This window comes from Schistocerca serialis, chromosome 1 (assembly GCF_023864345.2).
Source record: "Schistocerca serialis cubense isolate TAMUIC-IGC-003099 chromosome 1, iqSchSeri2.2, whole genome shotgun sequence".
Classification (NCBI taxonomy): Eukaryota; Metazoa; Arthropoda; class Insecta; order Orthoptera; family Acrididae; genus Schistocerca; species Schistocerca serialis.
The window spans coordinates 152664554-152684394 of NC_064638.1; the positions used below are offsets into that span (position 1 = coordinate 152664554).

At 43.3% G+C, this 19841-nt stretch overlaps 1 protein-coding gene across 1 annotated transcript in view; it reads right to left on the reverse strand.

Annotated features, from left to right (window-relative positions):
• The window catches only part of LOC126464471 (protein phosphatase PTC7 homolog), a 125659-nt gene that overhangs the window by 53679 nt on the left and 52139 nt on the right, over positions 1–19841 (reverse strand). The window contains exon 2 of the mRNA XM_050096237.1: positions 2778–2957. Coding sequence (XP_049952194.1) covers positions 2778–2957 — 180 coding nt within the window. The remainder of the gene's footprint in view (positions 1–2777; positions 2958–19841) is intronic.

A 19841-nucleotide genomic window follows, 5' to 3' on the forward strand; every position in this document is an offset into this window, starting at 1 on the left:
GTTTCTCTCGCTGTGCCTTCGGTGGTTCAGGCTGGGAGGGCGTCACTGGGTCAGTCTCAGGCACAGACGATGACTGTGTGTCCCTACGACCAGGGACCGGCGGTTGTTTGAGCCACTTGCGGCTGTCGGCTTTGGTACCGGTCGGAACTTGCGAAGGGAGGTCCCCTAGAGACCCCTTCCTGGCGAGAGGAGTCGAAGAAGTCTTACGCTTCTCCGGATGGGAAGGGGGAACTGACGTCCTCGATGGTTGGGGGGGTGTTGCTCCTGAAGTAGGTGGAGCAGGAGCAACAGGGAGTTTAGTGCCCCCCACCATCAAGTGGGCAGGTGTGGTTCTCTGGCTCTGAGAGCTAACGGTGTGTGGTGCAGCTATAGGAACTGTAACAGGAGCGACAGTGGAGGCATAAGTGGACGTCAGTCGTACTGCATGCAGTCGTTCAAACTTACGCTTAGCCTCAGCGTAGGTCAGCCTATCCAGGGTCTTGTATTCCATTATTTTCCGCTCCTTCTGGAGAATCTTACAGTCCGGTGAGCAAGGGGGGTGGTGCTCCCCGCAGTCAGATGGGAGGCGGGGCACATGGAGTATCAGGATGGGACGGTCGACCACAATCGCAACAAATGAGGCTGGAAGCACAGCGAGAAGACATATGGCCAAACTTCCAACACTTGAAGCACCATATCGGGGGATGGATATAGGGCTTGACATCACAACGGTATACCATCACCTTGACCTTCTCAGGTAACGTGTCACCCTCGAAGGCCAAGATGAAGGCACCGGTTGCAACTTGGTGATCCCTCGGACCCTGGTGGACGCGCCGGACGAAATGGACCCCTCGTCGCTCTAAGTTGGCGCACAGCTCGTCATCGGACTGTAAAAGGAGATCCCTGTGAAAAATAATTCCCTGGACCATATTTAAGCTTTTATGTGGGGTGATAGTAACAGAAACATCCCCCAGCTTCGTACAAGTGAGCAAGGCTCGTGACTGGGCAGAGGATGCTGTTTTTATTAAGACTGACCCTGACCGCATCTTGGACAAGCCCTCCACCTCCCCGAACTTGTCCTCTAAATGTTCGACAAAGAACTGAGGCTTCACAGACACAAACGATTCCCCGTCAGATCTGGTACAGACGAGATATCGGGGCGAATACCTGTCGCTCTCATTCATAGCCTTTCGTTCCTCCCATGATGTGGCGAGGGAGGGGAACGATTTGGGGTCATAAACGTTGCCTTTAAAATGGGCCCTCGAATGCTTGGAGACTGCTGGTGGCTGGCCACCAGCAAGAGAAGATGTGCCATGCTTCACTGCGTGTCATCCACCCTGATGCCACCCACTCCGACCAAGGGCCCTCCCCACGGGCGCCACCCAGCCACAGCAAAGGCCACCTGGCAGGATGGCCATAGCCGGGAGTCCCGATGCCCCAGGGAGATGGGCATCTACTCCTTGGCATACGTGGGGAGTTAACGGCGCAGGCATCAGTAGAGCGATCCCTGTGTTGTCAGGGGGCTACAACCAACAGGGTACATGGCGGCCGCACCACAACGGACTGGCTACCGTGCTGGATCTTAGGTGCAAAAATGTATGAGGTCGTCATCGCAGCTAAAAGCAACACTGCACAGTGCAGCATGGTAATCGCACCCAGGGACGTATCCTCGCCCAAGAGATGGAAAACAAGCGGGACACCATTGCAACGACGAGAAAGCCGGCTAAAGGTCTCAATGCACGACAAAGACAGTGCACCATGTAAGGCGCCCTTCCCCAATTGGCTCGCTCTTCGGAACAATTTAGAAAGATGGAGGTCAAACCCGAGAGGGGACCATCACATAAGGCAGAAAAGGTTGAGACTCCTTTTAGTCGCCTCTTACGACAGGCAGGAATACCGCGGGCCTATTCTTACCCCCGAACCCGCAGGGGGGCCTATCTTCAGTTGCATGATGTATTTTCTGGGTCAGCTTTGTTTGCTCACTCTGTATAACAACATTTTGCCCCCATATTTAATACCTGCAACCTTTAAAATTTCAAAGAGTGTATTCCAGTAAACACTATCAAAATATGTCCCTAAATCTATAACTGCTATAAATGTATGTTAGCCTTTCTTCAACCTAACTTCTAACATTAGGCATAGGATTCGTGCTGCCTCGTGTGTTCCTGTACCTCTACAGTACCGAAACTGATCTTCGGTGCTGTCTACATGGCTACTGGGCAATTCACAATTAAGTGACTGGCAGAGGGTTCATCCTCTATTTCTGTGCCATTCACTCTCTAAGAGCACATGGGAAAAACGAACACAAATATTTCTGTATAACCTCCAACTTCTCTTATTTTATTATTATGATCATTCCTCCTTATACTGATGGGCACCAAAAAAATATTTCCTTCAGAGCATGAAAGTATTATGTTGGTCTCCACCTACATAGACGAGAAATGACCATCATAATAAAACAAGAGAAATCAGAGCGTGCACAGGAATATTTAAGTGTTCATTTTTCCCATGCACTGTTTGAGAGTGGAATGGAAGAGAAATAGCTTGAAGGTGCTTTGATGAACCCTCTGCTAGGCACTTAATTGTGAACTGCACAGTAATCACGAAGATGTAAAAATAGACTTCAGTTCACCTGAAAAAATCATGGTCATATCTGCAACAATATTTGTTCACAAGAATAAGTAACTGACAAGTAATTTTTATGAAACTTCCACTGTCAGCCATCTGTGTCCATGGAATCCTGCAAATCAGTGAGAAGGAGATTTAAAGAATAGAAAAAGTGTAGAGTAAGCACTCACCAAGCACAGGCCGCTTGTCTTCGAGCAGCTCATAGTACGAGCTGGCAAGCAGCGCCGCTGGCTCAGATGGTGCAAACCTGCCGTTGCAGACTAGCCGCTCACAGGCACGCATCAGTGACGATGAGAACTCTCCCGGATCGATTCCATAATGCCTCCAACCACCAACACCGTCCGCCACACCTGTGACATAACGGACAACCCAGACAGTCAAGTATATGTTGTGACACACACTGTGGAAGAGAAATTAAAATCTGACTACATAAGTGCAATAGTGCATCCCTTCTTATATTTTCTTGTTATGTAAAATATCACATCCAGGGAAAATGTAAGAATGCTATCATCAGCCTTTAAAAGAGGCCATCTGGAATTATTCAGATTCAAAACCATTAAAAGTCAGTGTTTGCCCCTGATAAATGAATTCCTACACAATCCATACTTGTGAAAGTCTATTGTCAATTTCCGAAGCCATTGGCAACTTAGCATCAGATCAGGTGAAGAATGTGTGTGGCATATACGGAACTCAAGTACATAATCATCACGTCAGCAATGTGAATCTGGTCGAGCACCAAAGGAGCCACAAAAAACATTAATATCTTAACTACTATACAGCTTGGAATGTTTGCTGCTAAGTCACACCACCACCACATATGGAATAATTGTGCTAGTAAATATGGTAATATTTTAATGTGTGGTCCATAAAGGTACACAGACAGCTGTCACTCAAAAATTTTAATTATAAGTAAATGATTCAACATATTGAAAATCAGTGCCACAAACGAAACAAGTCTGATAATTCTGAATGAAAGAAAATACAAGGGACTGGTAACCTTGCAGACTACCTGTGAAGGAAGGAAGGGCATTACTACAAGATTATCTTTTTTAGAAGAAGACTACATTAGTACCTGAAATTAGATAATCAAGGAATTGTTAAGAACCATACAGTTAGAGATGTTTAAGGGAATATTGAGTGTTAATGTGAAGAGGAACATAGATTATGATAGGTGCCAATTAGCATTGTTAGTTGTTATGGGAGTATGCTATCTATTAAGCAATATGTTGACGGGAAGGAAACTTGCCAAAATAATGCCTCAATATAATGAATTCTCAGATTTGAGATAGCAGACTTTTTCAGCTAATTGCACCAGACTTGAGACAGTAGACTTTTTCAGCTGATTGCACAGATACAGTATTCTCAACTCCTGAAGTTCTAAATTTTGCAATTATACTATGTTAGGTGGAAATTTTGACACATACAAAAATATTTATTCGCAGATGAATGCCACATATACTAAAATACAAAGTGCAACACATTATTCTAGAACATTGCCAAGCAACGACAGCAACTAGTACATTGGCAGCCGGTTCTCATGTACTAATATGCTAAAGCACAGTGTAAATATCTCACTAAAATTATGTCATTTCACTTTCAACGAGAGCCGAAAATTGCACTATAATTGTGCCATTTTCCTGTGAATGCATATTGGTATGCAAATAAAACAGAAGAAAACTTGTGTAGTGCTCTTTCTGTGATAATTAGAAACCAGTGTCAAGCACTGAAATGACAGTCAGCTGCACTATGATCAACTCAGAGGAGCAACACAGCTATCTGTTTTCTACTGCACATGCTCTGATGTAACGCCATCCCTTCTGCCACTCCTTGTGCTACATTGCTCACAGCACCAGGTCAGTATTTTTCTTTGAAACTGCATGTAGTGTATGGTGCAAGTATAGGTATGGGAACTCTTAAATAAAAGAGTAGCTGTCATGACTTGTCCTACATCAGAATGTACTGTTTATTTACTATATGATTACCGGGACCAATAAAACTCAACTCTACTCTACTCTAGCACTTTGGGTGAGGGGTCTAAGGTAGAGTGTTAAATTTTGGACCTGGGTTCAATTCCTGCTAATACTTTTTCCCCATTTTATTTTATTCCTCACAATCATAAAATTTAAAAATAACTATTCAATTTATGGACATAAAATTAATATATTCAATTTAGTTACAATTACTACACTTTTAAATCAAAAAGTAATTGATTGGATGCTGGTAAAACAAGTGAGAGTACAAGAAAATTTCGAATGAAAGTGTTTTCTGCACTTGACCTGCTAAAGAGGCCCTTTTCCAGTAGATCTTTGCAGAACAAAGTGAGATTTAAAGTGTTAGGCAAATGTACTTCAAACGTGAATCTAACAACAGAAGAGCATGGGACTGGCGCACCGATCTTGCTTATGTAATGCTGAAAATTTCGAACATTTTGATCAGTTTCTTATACGTTCTGAACCAATCCACAAGTCTGAATAATCAAACACTCACAGAAATCTGGAAGATGATTTATCCCTAACTATTAAAGAAACTGAAGAAGCTTAAAACCTTATAAAGCCAGCTGAGAAGAGGCTATTACAGCAAAACTTCTGAAATGGTCCCCACCAAATTAAAAAATGAACTAAAAATCTTTGAGAAAACTTGGAAAACAGAAAACCTCCAGGATAGTGCCAAGAGGTCTTGATACATTCACTGCATAAGAAAGGTGATGACAAGACGTAAACAACAGTGAAATTTGTGATGAATTTTATATAACCTATGTTCCCAAATTACACTAAACAGGATAGAAAAGCAACACTGGAGACTAATTTACGTGAATATCAAGAATTTTTGGAAGGGCAGATCATGGGCTGAACAAATGTTTCATCTTAAGCCAATAATTTGCCACAGATTAGTGACTTCAAAAGTTCAATATTTTTCTCCTGAAATTGTGTGTAGCATAAGAGATTTTTTTTTTTTTTTAAGGAACTGTTGTCATGAGTCCATTATAGACGAGTGGTCCAAAGCATAGAGTGGTAATTTATGGATCCAGGTTTGATTTCCGCAGATACTAACGCATTTTATTTCATTCCTTGCAATGTTAAGCTGTTGACCATAAAATTTTAATATGAAGTGTGGTCAAAACATGACTGGATTTTTTTTAAAAAATAGAATTTACTTGTATTCATCAATATCAATTTTGTTCCCCTCCGATATAGTACACCTGTGCCAGTGCTCTTTCCAATCCTGGAAGCACTTCTGGAAGCTACTTTTCGTAATGGCATTCAGCTCCTTCAGCTATTCTGATTTTATCCCATCAAAGGTGGCAGAACGACGTCCTTTCAGGGTTCTCTTCAGCCTCGGGAATAGAAAGAATTCGCAGGGGGGTCCACGTCCAGCAAATATGATGGCTGGAGCAACACAATGGTTATATCCTTTACCAAAAAAATCACGAACACACATTGCGGTGTGAGCGGGAGCGTTATAGTGATGCAATTACCAGGAGTGGTTTTGCCAAAATTTTGGATTGCTTCACTCAAACTGCGCATAATTTCCAGATATTATCCTTTATCGACTATACGGGAAAAAAAAGAAAAGAAAGAAAGGACAGTGAGAAGAATCTTCATATGTGATAGAACTTGTCGAACTTTTTTTCGATCTTGGATCTTCATGCAGTTTCCATTGGGACGACTGGATCTTTGTTTCGACATCTTTTCCTTATACCGATGTTTCGTCGCCTGTTATAATCTTTAGACGTTCTGGATCATTATCGACATTAATCACCAATTCCTGAGTGTTGTCCACGCGACGTCGTTTCTGGGCGAAATTCAACGAGTTCGGAAGAAACTTTGCTGCGACACGTTTCATGCCCAAATACCTGAAAAAAGTTGCTTGGTATGAGACAGAGGAGATGCCGACGTCATCTGCAACATCTCTGATGGTGATTCGGCAATTTTCCACAACCATTTTCTTTATACTCCCACAATGTCGTCAGTAATTTATGTGCTAGTGCGTCCAGGGCGGTCGTCGTCGTCTTCAATATCATCTCGACTCTTTGAAACGTTTATACCACTCGTAATCTCTGACTTATTCATGAGGGACTCGCCAAAAATCAAAGTTTTCGAATTCGGTGCGGCACTTTATTCTATTTTTCAAGAAAAATTTAATATAAGTTCTTTGGATCCATCTTAATCGGAAGAAAAAAAAATTGCCCGAACATTCGAAAACACGTACAACCTTTCCGACTGTCAACAATAAATTAAAGATTCAAAACAGCTGAAGATGCAAACATAGATCAGAAACATGTGTACCAATAAGACAAACTTTTTCGAAAATCGGATATATAAGAAACGCGAAATTGAAGAAAAAATTTCGTTACTTTTTTATCACCCCTCGCATATTTGAACAGTTACATTTACATACGTAACATGAATAAATGAAATTTAGTTACGATCATTACCCTTGAAGTCAAAAGCGCACAGGCTACCATATTTTAACACGTTGGCGTCCCGAGTAGAGGGCTCTTTGTTGCGAGAGCGCGGCTGCTATTTGGCGCCCGGCGTCGGCACCGGCCGGCGCTCGCGCTGGCACGGCGCCCTGCGTCACGAGGCGGCGTCCCACGCGTCGTCACGCGGTCCGACCGACGCCAACAGACGCGCGTGCTCCCTCACGTGACTGGCACGGCGCCCGCGCTGCGTCCACTTAGGTGGTGCGCTCCCCTTATGCCTCGTGTTCGAAGTGAACCACCCTCTATTCCCCGACAATTGCAGCGCAAATACACTACTGGCCATTAAAATTGCTACACCATGAATATGACTTGCTACAGACGCGAAATTTAACCGACAGGAAGAGGATGCTGTCATATGCAAATGATTAGCTTTTCAGAGCATTCACACAAGGTTGGCGCCGGTGGCGACACCTACAACGTGCTGACGGAAGGAAAGTTTCCAACCGATTTCTCATACACAAACAGCAGTTGACCGGCGTTGCCTGGTGAAACGTTGTTGTGATGCCTCGTGTAAGGAGGAGAAATGCGTACCACCACGTTTCCGACTTTGATAAAGGTCGGATTGTAGCCCATCGCGATTACGGTTTATCGTATCGCGACAAAGCTGCTCGCGTTGGTCGAGATCCAATGCTGTTAGCAGAATATGGAATCGGTGGGTTCTGGAGTGTAATACGGAACGCCGTGCTGGATCCCAACGGCCTCGTATCACTAGCAGTCGAGATGACAGGCATCTTATCCGCATGGCTGTAACGGATCGTGCACCCTCGTCTCGATCCCTTAGTCAACAGATGGGGACGTTTGCAAGACAACAACCATCTGGACGAACAGATCGACGACGTTTGTAGCAGCATGGACTATCAGCTCGGAGACCATGGCTGCGGTTACCCTTGACGCTGCATCACAGACAGGAGCGCCTGCGATGGTGTATTCAACGACAAACCTGGGTGCACGAATGGCAAAACGTCATTTTTTCGGATGAACCCAGGTTCTGTTTACAGCATCATGACGGTCGCATCCGTGTTTGGCGACATCGCGGTGAACGCACATTGGAAACGTGTATTCGTCATGGCCATGCTGGCGTATCACTCGGCGTGATGGTATGGGGTGCCACTGGTTACACGTCTCGGTCACCCTCTTGTTCGCATTGACGGCACTTTGAACAGTGGACGTTACATTTCAGATGTGTTACGACTCGTGGCTCTACCCTTCATTCGATCCCTCCCAAACCTTACATTTCAGCAGGATAATGCACGACCGCATGTTGCAGGTCCTGTACGGGCCTTTCTGGATGCAGAAAATGTTCGACTGCTGCCCTGGCCAGTACATTCTCCAGATCTCTCACCAACTGAAAACGTCTGGTCAATGGCAACTGGCTCGTCACAATATGCCAGTCACTACTCTTGATGAACTATGCTATCGTGTTGAAGCTGCATGGGCAGCTGTACCTGTACACGCCATCCAAGCTCTGTTTGAATCAATGCCCAGGCCTATCAAGGCCGTTATTACGGCCAGAGGTGGTTGGTCTGGGTACTGATTTCTCAGGATCTATGCACCCAAATTGCGTGAAAATTTAATCACATGTCAGTTCTAGTATAATATATTTGTCCAGTGAATACCCGTTTATCGTCTGCATTTCTTCTTGGTGTAGCAATTTTAATGGCCAGTAGTGTATTTTCTGAGTTTTACATTTTACCGCCATCTGCGTTATTTTTTTGTTTGCCCCATCATAAGGCTTATTTCCTCAAACAGTTTTCATAGCGTTACAAACTGTTTGAGCGAATAAAAACAAATTTTAATGGTTATTTTGCATAATATTCACTGCTCATGCAGTGAATGCAGTTTGATTTAAGTTAACAGTTTTAATTTAGTGGCGATATAAGTGGCAACGTGGAACAACACGCCACAGTCATCAGTTAAAAGAACATGCACATGTGCCACTCCTATTTACAAGTTCTCGTTACTGATCAACAAGGAAAGTAGCGAAATCTTACAGTCTATACTGTCAGAAAGTAAAATGCCAATTAATAGCTAGCAGCAATAGCATTAAAAGGACACATTAAAAGTGGGGTCATTTTAAAACTGCTAACCAACGGTGACAACTAATCATGCTTACATTAGATAAGTCCTGAGACGCACTTTACATCATGAAAGACAGGTATATTTTTTAATTAGTGGGGGCACAGATAATGCCACAGTACTATAATGCGCCATAGTCATAGGATAAAATGGAAACACGCAACTTTCATTAAGAGAGAACAATTTTACAGCTGTGTAAAATGAACTGGGTGGACCTTGCGGACCTCACTATAGGAAAGAGGCATATGCCGTACATTCGTTAAGGCTATTGAAGGCCACAAAAAATACTGACCCGACAAAAAATAGTATACATGTGTGGCCTACAGTAATCAGGGACCAGAAAGAGAAGGAAATGAGGCTGGGCGCTGCTTCAGAAAAGAAAAGTTATTCAGCAGGACTGCGTGCTTAAGCGCAGTTGGCTGGTTGAAAATGCCCCAGACGGATCACGGCAAATGCTGCGGATGATTTCTATTTCTTATAAAATGTTTAAAACCGAGCCGTTACGTTGAATATGTTGAATCCTGCAATTTGTGTTTAATTTGAAATGGAATGGTTATAATCCTTCAGGTGTCAGTGAGAGCGGATTTGGAATTGCTAAGATCCTGATGTTCTCTGAACCATATGTTAAAGGAACGGCCAGTTTGGCCTATGTATGAGGAAGGGCACTCACTTTACTGGATGCGATAGACGCCCGATTGTGCGTAACAATTGTCTGGTTTCGTGGTGTTTCAATAGATGCCCGATCTTACGCGGGGTGTAGAAGGCGTATACCCCCTCTTTTCTAAGCCCTTTGCCAATCCTGTCAAATATAACACCTACACACGGGATTCCGAAAAAAAAAGTGTTATCAATATTACAAGATGACAGGGCAATCCCGTACAGATCGTTGGAAGCGCCTTTCGATTGCATTTGCTGATGAACATCAACAACATTTGGCTGGCAGCCATTAGCATGTGCTATGAATTTAATGGTATCCAACTCGCACTGGTAATTTTCTTTTGAGAGAGGGACTCTGGCCGCGCGGTAAAGCATAGCACGAAGAGCTGCCATTTTTTGCTACTTTGGGTGAACTGGCGAGCAAAGAATAATAGAACTAGTCGTAATTGGTTTTCTAAATATGTTGAAGTGAACACTACTGTTCTGTAACGAAATTTCCATATCTAAAAATGGGAGTGTAAAGCCAGAGTGGTATCTAATGGTACACAATCTTGGGGGTGCATTTTGCTAAAGTCGTGTTAAAAAAGTTGCAGCTGGATGTCGGTCCCGTTATACAAAAGTATGATGTCATCTACGTATCTTTTGTAGCATACTACTCTTTGAAGATGTTGTGGGTGGGTAGAAAAAAAACTTATGTTCAATGTGATTTATGTAAATATTAGCTACTATACTAGCAATGGGGGATCCCATATATTACAGTCCAGGACAATTCTGAGCAAATGTAGGAATTCGGTAATTTTTGTGAATCTAGACGAGAGAACATCCGTAAGTTTGACTGAATAATAGGAATCACCTCTTTATTCGGAATATTCGTGTACATGCTTACGATGTCGAGACTTGCTAGATTCTTATCACTGGTTACAGTTACATGTTTGAGGTGGGTAATTAACTCATCTCCATTCTTAATGGCATGATCATCATGGAAAAAATAATGCTTACTGAGGACACTTTGCACTTCCTTAGCCAATAAGTAATCTGGGGCATTAATAGCGTTATGACTGGCCTTAAAGGAGCCTGTGGCTTACGAAGTTTCACGACGACCCTGAAAGTTTGCGTTCTCGGATTCATCGGTATTAAAGGTTTTTTTTAAAAAAAATGGGGCGAATATCGCATCTGTTTCTTTAAATGCCTCCTTAATTCCGCGACGAAATTAGCTGTGGGGTTAAATGAGTATTTTTTGAACTTAAGGCTGGAGAGGAAGTCCTGTGCTTTTCGTACGTAGTCGGCCTCGTATAGGGCTACTGACGTGTGGCCTTTGTCTCCCCGCACAATTATGGCTTGGTTCTCATGAATCTTCCTGTTAATGTCGCTCAAAATGGATTGGTCCCGTGCGTGGAAATACTTCTTGTGAGGACCGCAGTGCTTCTGATTTTTATGATTTACTGTGCCAAGTTCTAGTGCAATGGCTTTATTCAATTTTTGACAGACTGCGTTTTTTGTGGGGTTGTCTGACAGCCTGCTCCAGGGCAACGATGGTATGGGCCACCAACGAAGATGCCCTATGTTGATTAAATGGGGATCCGAGACTATGGGTTTGCCTTTTATTTAGGAAACACATTTCCTCGCGATTAAAAACGATGCTAGTTTGTTTCTCAACAGTATGGTAAAAATTAAAATTACGTTCAGTAGCTACTTCTAAAGCAGAGTCAAACCTCAGACCTAATATTTCCAGATTCCTCACATGATGACTAGTAATGTTATCCTTGAGACAATCAATGCGATACATAATACGCGCATACGCGTCGTCAAAAATAAAATGGGTCAGTTCATTAGAAAATTTAAGGTGCATTACATAGGCTTTCTTATTTAAGACATCTTTTTCTGGATATAAAGGTCTAATTTCTTTAATTATATCAGTTTTCAGGAGATGCTGAATGTAACATGGTGAGCTACCAGTAATTCTATTGAACATTCTTCTGATAAAATTGGGGATCACGTTACATGTTAGACACATTTTATTAAAATTAATGGCGGCTGATGTCAGATCGAGTCTCTTGCGTAAATTCAGAAATTCGTGATATATTCCAATTGCCCCGCGCGGTATTTTACAACAAACAGTCCTGTTGGAAGAACATCCGCAACTGAGCATTATAGCAGAGGTTGAAAATACCGCTTCAGTTGTAAATTTCTTTATTTTCACGCGACCGGTTTCGGTCTGTTATAAGCCCATCCTCTGGTGTCTTACTGGAAATAGCAAAAGACTTTTACCAAAGTGGTGCACATAAGATCATAATGAACGTCTCAATCCGTAGACCGCCAGCTGGCTTCTAGTAGCTGTCCCACAGAAGCCGCTGCTGGCGTCGAGTATTTTTGTTCTCTAATTGAAGATGTGTCGACACTACAGCTGCAACACGTTTAAGTCTGAGCAGCAGCTCTTGGGAGGGTATTATACGACCCACGTTCAACACAGAGTAGAAAGAATCCAAGGCAGTTCGAAAAATAAAGAGTGAAAACGTATTAATGAGCGTTTGCTGCGGTGACAGTCATTTCAGGGCGACTTCATACATTCCGAACACTGCATTACTTTTTACGGATTTCAACACATATTATACACAGACTGGTGACTGAAGACATAAAAAAAATATACCATTTCTTCCTTCATGCGAATGTAAACTCTTAACAGCGTTTACAAGCTTGTTGTTCACAGCGGATGGTAGTTTGCACTAGGTCAAGGCAGAGTGAAACAATATACACATTTCCTTGTTAGTTCAAGGCCGAAAATAATGCACGAACAAATACATCGATTGTAACATTGCTCACAATCGTCAAATTACTTCCCAATACGACTTAAGATGAAGAGTAAAACTAATGAAGACGATGCATCTGGAACTTTACTTCCGGGTTATCTGCATGCAGCTGGCAATCGTTTGTACTGTAACTTGAAAAGCGTGTTATAATATGCAGTCAATGGAGAAAGTTAACGAATGAGTAATAATTTATAAAATTTACTATGTCGTCGTCGTCGTCGTCCGAAGACTAGCTTGGCTCAAATGGTTCAAACGGCTCTGAGCACTATGGGACTTAACATCTTAGGTCATCAGTCCCCTAGAACTTAGAACTACTTAACTAACCTAAGGACATCACACATCCATGCCCGAGGCAGGATTCGAACCTGCGACCATAGCAGTCCCGCGGTTCCGGACTGAAGTGCCTAGAACCGGAAGACTAGTTTGATGCAGTTCTCCAAGTTAGTCTATACTGTGCAAGCCTCTTCATCTCTTCCAGAAACTGAAAATCATCAATGAGGCCTATAACTATGGAAATAATTGCTTATATCAGAAATCTCTGAAACGCTACGGAAAGTCGAAACAGCCTCCAGCGGGCTCGACAGACAACGCCTTTTTGATAATACGTCAGTAACAACATGAGATATTACGAGAGTTAGTCAAAACAAATGCACCAAACAAGAATAATGAAGCCTCATAACGTTCATGGAAGGAGAGGGGGGGGGGGGGGGGCGGCGGCACGTGTCTACGTATTGCATGTTTTGACTTATAAAACTGATCCTAATTTTGCTCGCGAATATTTAATTAGTGGTTCCAACCATATAAGCTATGATGATTAAAAACAGTTGAAAAGATAAAACTACAAATGAAATGATTGTTTGGCATTATTGGCCCGGATGCCTTGTCTGGGGTTGTTCGGCCGCCTAGTGCAAATATTTGTTTGACGTCACTTCGGTCTCTTATGTGCCTTTGTGATGAGGTTAAATGATCAGGACAACACAAAAATTCAGTCTCAGATTGAAGAAAACCTTCGATCCAGTCGGGGATCAAACCTGGGACCGAGCGATCTGGAGTCAGTGACGCTAACTAATACAGTGGTGGAAATTAGTATTAAGGCACGTGGTTATCTGTGGAAAAACAGGATTATTTACATATTTGGTACTGCACGCATTTTTCCTCGCACAGCTTAAAACAAAGCAAAACAAAATACATTCTCATTTTACCATTAGCACTGATACTTAAGAAATTTAGAGAAACAATACAAACTTAGGGGTGGAAATTTATGTAAAGGCGCTTATGAATTATTGTTAGAATAACCTAACGCAAACGGTAAATAGATCACAACTATGACCGTGTATTTAGTCGCTCCTCCATTGTTCTTAGGAACTGCGAAAATCCTCTTATGCATTTATTATATAGGACAGTGATCTCTTCATTCGAAACTTATGTCCACTCCATTCGAATTTCAGTTTACAGTCCGGCCACAGTCTCATACTGTCGTGCGCAGCGATAAACACGTCGTGCTGGAATCCCCCCCCCCCCCCCCCCCCTAGATCCTCTATAGGATTTAAAGCCGGACTTCTCGATGACCAGCTCAGAAGTGGAATTCCTTTACCTTGCAACCACAACTTTGTTTTGGCGACATGCGAATCTCAGCGTTATACTGACACAGTAAATCATCATCATCAAATACCTCATACATTCGAACCAATTCAATTTCTAAAATTCCTGTATAACCATCGGACTTCACTGTGGAGTGCAACCATGCTATGTTGGTCTTGCCTTTAGTACAAAATGCTGTCCAGATAATAACGTTGTCCCCGCTACAGTTTCTACTCATTCGAACGTATTCTGTGCATAGATCATGCCTGGAATACTGAAAGCCATCTGGCCCATCCAAATTCAACTACTAATCAATTAAAATTAGTTTGTTCGACTCTTAGTGTCCACGACATATGTTCTTGCGCAAACTTCAGTCGAGCCTCCTTAGGCGCATTGTTTAAAAGTGGCTTATGAAGCAGTTTCTTGAACGCCAGCTTCGTTTCTTGAGCCAGTATTTGCCTGATGTGTCTGTAAATCAGCCACGATTTGAGAGGAACACTAGCTGTTGACTTTTGCTTTACGCAGAATCAAACGCGCATCTTACGCTGGCAGTTTTCGTGTCCGGCCCTTTTTGCCATACTGAGTACCCTATCTGACAAAATTATCAGTAACATTGGTGGAACGCCCATCTTTTAGCAATCTTGCTATTAGACAGGCTCATTTCTTTGTGAGCTTTAAATTTGCTTGCTCGTAACCCGACAGAAGCTTTCCATGCAGCATTATCAGAGTAATTGCTGTACGACGTTAGCAGACAACTCCATACTGTAACCGTAGCGACATGTAACGAACTTGCCTTTATACCAATTTCCCTCTTTCCTACCCGAAAGACTGCCTTTTTCCAATTTTTACGTACTCGGCCTAATTCTAATGGTGAAATGAGAATGTATTTTGTTTTGCTTTGTTGTAAACTGTACGGGAAAATGCATGCAATACCAAACACATAAATAAACATGATTTTTCCACAAATAACCACGTGCCTTTACACTGATTTCCACCACTGTAGACCACGAACTGCTGACAATAAAACCACAGTTTCAATATTTTATGCACGATGCGCTCCAATTGCACAAGCTCTCGCCAACATCCGCACGAAATCAAAGAGTTATGTTCGAGGAACACAAAAAAGTTTTTAGTACTCTGGAAGAAAGTGCCAAGACTCGTTAAGGACGAGCCGAAAACCGAGCAAGCAAGGAATTCCTTTTAGCTGTAAAGCTATCAAACGGGTGCAGTCTAGTACGCTCCCTTACATTCGGAAGGAGCATGTTTCAACTCCCCGGTCAGCAATATTAAGATTTGGTTCTCCTAATTCACTTTAGATAAATGTTGTGGTGTACTTAATCCTCGTCAGTTCACAGTTTGTGCTCTGTCTTAAACTTGTCGTAGGCGGGACGTTAAACTCTACCTATCTTCCTTGAATTCACTATAGCACAAGTGTTTTCGACAGCTCCACATGCAGGAAAAGCTACGCGCTTTTTGGAGAAACCAGTACTTATGTACCGGGGTCACAGTCAGCAGAACTAACTTGTCTGAAAATATGGGCCAAACCAAAGTAATATTTGTTAGAGGGCGCCATACCGCAACATGGTAGGAGCAGCACTGTCCGAGCTGTTATTCACGACTTGCGGCACCAGTGTCCTCATCCGCCGTACCTCAGTCCGCAGCTCGTCGTCTAGTGGTCAGCATTGCTGCCTCTGGATCACGAAGTCCCGTTTTTGATTCCAGGACGAGTCGGGGGTTTTCTCTGCCCGGGGACTGGGTGTTTGTGTTGTCCTCTTCATTTTGTCTTCATTCGGGAAAATGGCGACACTGGACAGTGAAAAGATTGGGAATTTGTACGGGCGCTTATAACCATGTCGTCGAAAGCCCCACAAATTAAAATAATCGTCATCGTACGCCATACATCGCCGCCAGCGATTTCAAGCGACAAAAGAAGGGAATATCGTCTGTTGTTACGGCGACGTCTCCCCTTAAATATTAAGGGCAAGGATGGATTGCACGCCTCGTGGACTTCGAATTAACTGCCCGAGTATTTGCCTGAACCGTTTTAGAAGAAAAACCTAAATCGAGATAGCCTGTTCGGGATTTACCCTCTACTCTTTCGATTATGTCATATACAAATTGCGGTTTCCTCGGCCGGTCTCAGCGAGTGGTAGCAAAGGCCACTGTTGATTTTGGTCCGCTCACCAAACTGGAATATTTTTTGTTTTGAAGATCCCATGACGAGTTTCGAGAGGAGTTGACTATGACCGCCAGTGTCCCCCTCCACCCTCGCCTTCTCTTTGTGAACAGTTACATTATATACAGTAGCCTTACTCCGCAAACGTGCGCACGGACAAAGAAAGCAGTTTATGCACGCTTCTGAATTATTATCTAGCAGTACTTTCCAGCATTTCACCTAAATTCGATGGACATTATTCCACCACGCTGCGTTTAAAATATTTTACTTGTACTCCTAGTTTAGTGCACTGCAAATTCTCAAGTGGATCCATAGTACCAGATGTGGACACATTGTATTCGTTTCATTAAAAAAAAAAATAACCACGTTCCATCCATATTTGTGCATAGCACGGTCGCCAATGGCCACCATTTTTAATGTTTACCGCAGATCACGCTGTACAGAGTGTTTGGAAATTCCCGTTACAAACTTCTAGGGCTTGTAGAATGGAGTGAGCACATAATACTTGCAATAATAACCAATGTTCGATAACATACCGTTTCCGTTCTACATAGGTTTGAAAACATGTTTCCTAGGTAGGTTTGCAACAGGGTAGTCATGGTGGGCGGTGGTTACGTTCGATTGGCTGATGTCACCTAACGTCTATTGGTACTGTAACCTGTTTCGAACATTAGTCACGTGTCTGTGAGTGTTCAGCAACATGGCCGAGTACCGTTTGCCGAAGACGCAGACATGATCCTTCTGAATGGCGAAGCTCACGATAATGGAAGAACTGCACGGCGCCTTTATCAAGATATTTCTTCACATCGTCCAACTCCATTGCATATCCTTTTGGCAACAATAACGCAACGGCAGTATACCTTCACTGTCGGCAGGCGTGACTGGGGTGCTCCGGAGACGCCGCGGACCCGGATTAGAAGAGCCTGTACTGCATCACGTTGAAGAGAACCCGTCAACGAGCACATAAGCAATTTCTGTGGCTACTGATGAGTGGAGATGTACAACTAGTGATGTGATCGTTAACGCTTAATCAGTTACTTGTAAAAGTGATCGTATTAGCAAAATGTTTTTAAATGGTTGTGGAACGGAAACTGAACGTTTCGGGACATGAGCTCAAATTCAAAATACTATCTACCTACTCCCCTCTACAAGTCCTAGAAGTATGTAACGGGAATTTCCGAACACCCTGTATACAAATAAATGGTTCAAATGGCTCTGAGCACTATGGGACTGAACATCTGCGGTCATAAGTCCCCTAGAACTTAGAACTACTTAAACCAAACTAACCTAAGGACATCACACACATCCATGCCCGAGGCAGGATTCGAACCTGCGACCGTAGCGGTCACGTGGTTCCAGACGGAAGCGCCTAGAACCGCACGGCCACACCGGCCGGCCCCTGTATACACTTGTGGTTCATGGCACTGCCATATATGCATGACTGCATGGGAAAATCTTAACTCGAGTTACAGGGATCTGTGGTAAACATATCAAGACTATGACTGCTGACCACCGTTCTGTGCACAAATAGTGCATGTCACACGATTTGTTTAATGTAACGAAGACGATGTATCCACATGTGTTACTATAGATCCATAGGAAATGAGCAGTGCCCGAAACTAGCAGTGCAAGTAAAATATTTTAAACACAGCCCTGGTGGAATAATGTTGTTCTTCAAATTCATTGAGGTTGTTGGGCCCACCCAGATGAAAATGAATAATTCTAAACACCTACCTATACTACATTGTCAATACAGTGAGTAAAAACAAACCAAGTATGACAATCTGTAAGTTATTTTTACCTTTTCACATTCAATCCCGCATCTCTTCAGCTAATCGTCCTTAGTCTTTGACGTGGAGTTCTGAACTATTTTATTCGTCGAGTAGCAATGTGTCATTCTTTAGTGGCGTGCGTCAGCGACGCCACCTAAAACCTAGGGCCTTCTGGCCTCGGGCTGCAGCTTCTTTAGACCGGACTCCGCTGCCTCCGGGTCACGGCAGCGACTGTGGCCGCTGCTGCTTGACACAGGCGGCGCCATCCCCACCAGACAGCTAGCACACAGCCAGCCAGCCTGCCGGCCCGCCCGCCCCCAGTATTACTGCATCACGGGCGTCGCCTTGCGCAACGAACAGCTCGCCACGCTAAGTCACACAAGTTAGCTGGTGCGCGTGCAGACGCAAATAAACATCCTCCATCGCACCGTCAGCGGCTACTGCGCGAGCATCTGACTCCGCGGATGGGCAATTAGTTGATTACGCATTGTGAGCCAATTTCGAACAGAGTGTGCACTGCAACAGAGTGATACTGAAGTACTGAGCTATTTCACCTCTACAATATGTCAGAAACTGTTGGACACGCTAAGGAGAGAACTTGAAGGTGAAAATGTAGTAGATTAACCAGAAAATAACTGCGGCAGGTTAGTCAACGCACACCGCTAACTAGAACAGTTTAAATCAATGGTCGTCGAACTGCGGCGCGAACCAAATGTTCGTGCACAAGGCGGTTCTCAAACGTATTTTATACTACAGTACAGCAATATGCACCTAGTAGCAAACAGTCGAATTCAAAAATATCAGCTACCGTTAAGAGTTGGGAGTGGTGTTCTGCTCAGCAACAAACGAAAATATTTACAAGGACTGTAACATTTTAAGATGTGCTTAATTTTAAATGACGTGAACTAGGTAAAATTGTCGGCTTCTCTCATGGACAGAGAGGTAAACTTTAGCATAGCTACTGCAGGGTTAAAGGATATGAGGTGTGTGTGTGGTGGTGGGGAGGAACAATGTTTTATAGTTTTTCTTTCAGTACTGACAACTTAACGGGAGTGCGTGAGTCGTACCTATCAGCGGCTATGTTATAAATTTCAGACGGAAGTAACGTGGATTTGTGAATGCGCATTACAAAGCCCACCCGTCATATTCAAATGTGGTACGCATTTCCAGCGAGGAAGACGAAATTAAATTAAGGCTGTTGTAATACAACGCAATGGCTAGAAGAAAAGTGACATTCAAATCATTTGGTAAATATCTGTGGTCGGGTCTCATATTGCAGAATGCATGTAAGCACAATTATTGTTAATCACCAATTAATCATCCACTCATACAACAGCAACAGGCAATTACAGCGCGACTAATTTAGGGTCATTGAGGGACGCGGCAGTCTCGAACAGCTGACACGAAGTGATCCGCGTGGTGCTGACTTCTAACGACCTGTACTTCCGGCGGCCAACTCATTGCGCCCTTACTATATCTAGTCTATAGGGGACCTATAATATACAAACTTATGTAGGTTACCAGTCAGTAATAAGATCGATACATGTACGGTTCGAGGTGCCGCCACACAATGTCAGCAAGAAAGCTCGACGACCATTGGTTTAAATAAATCAGCGCACACGCTTCCCTTAATGCGGTTAGTGTGCACTGATTTTGGATCGGTGTATAAGTGCATGGCGTCA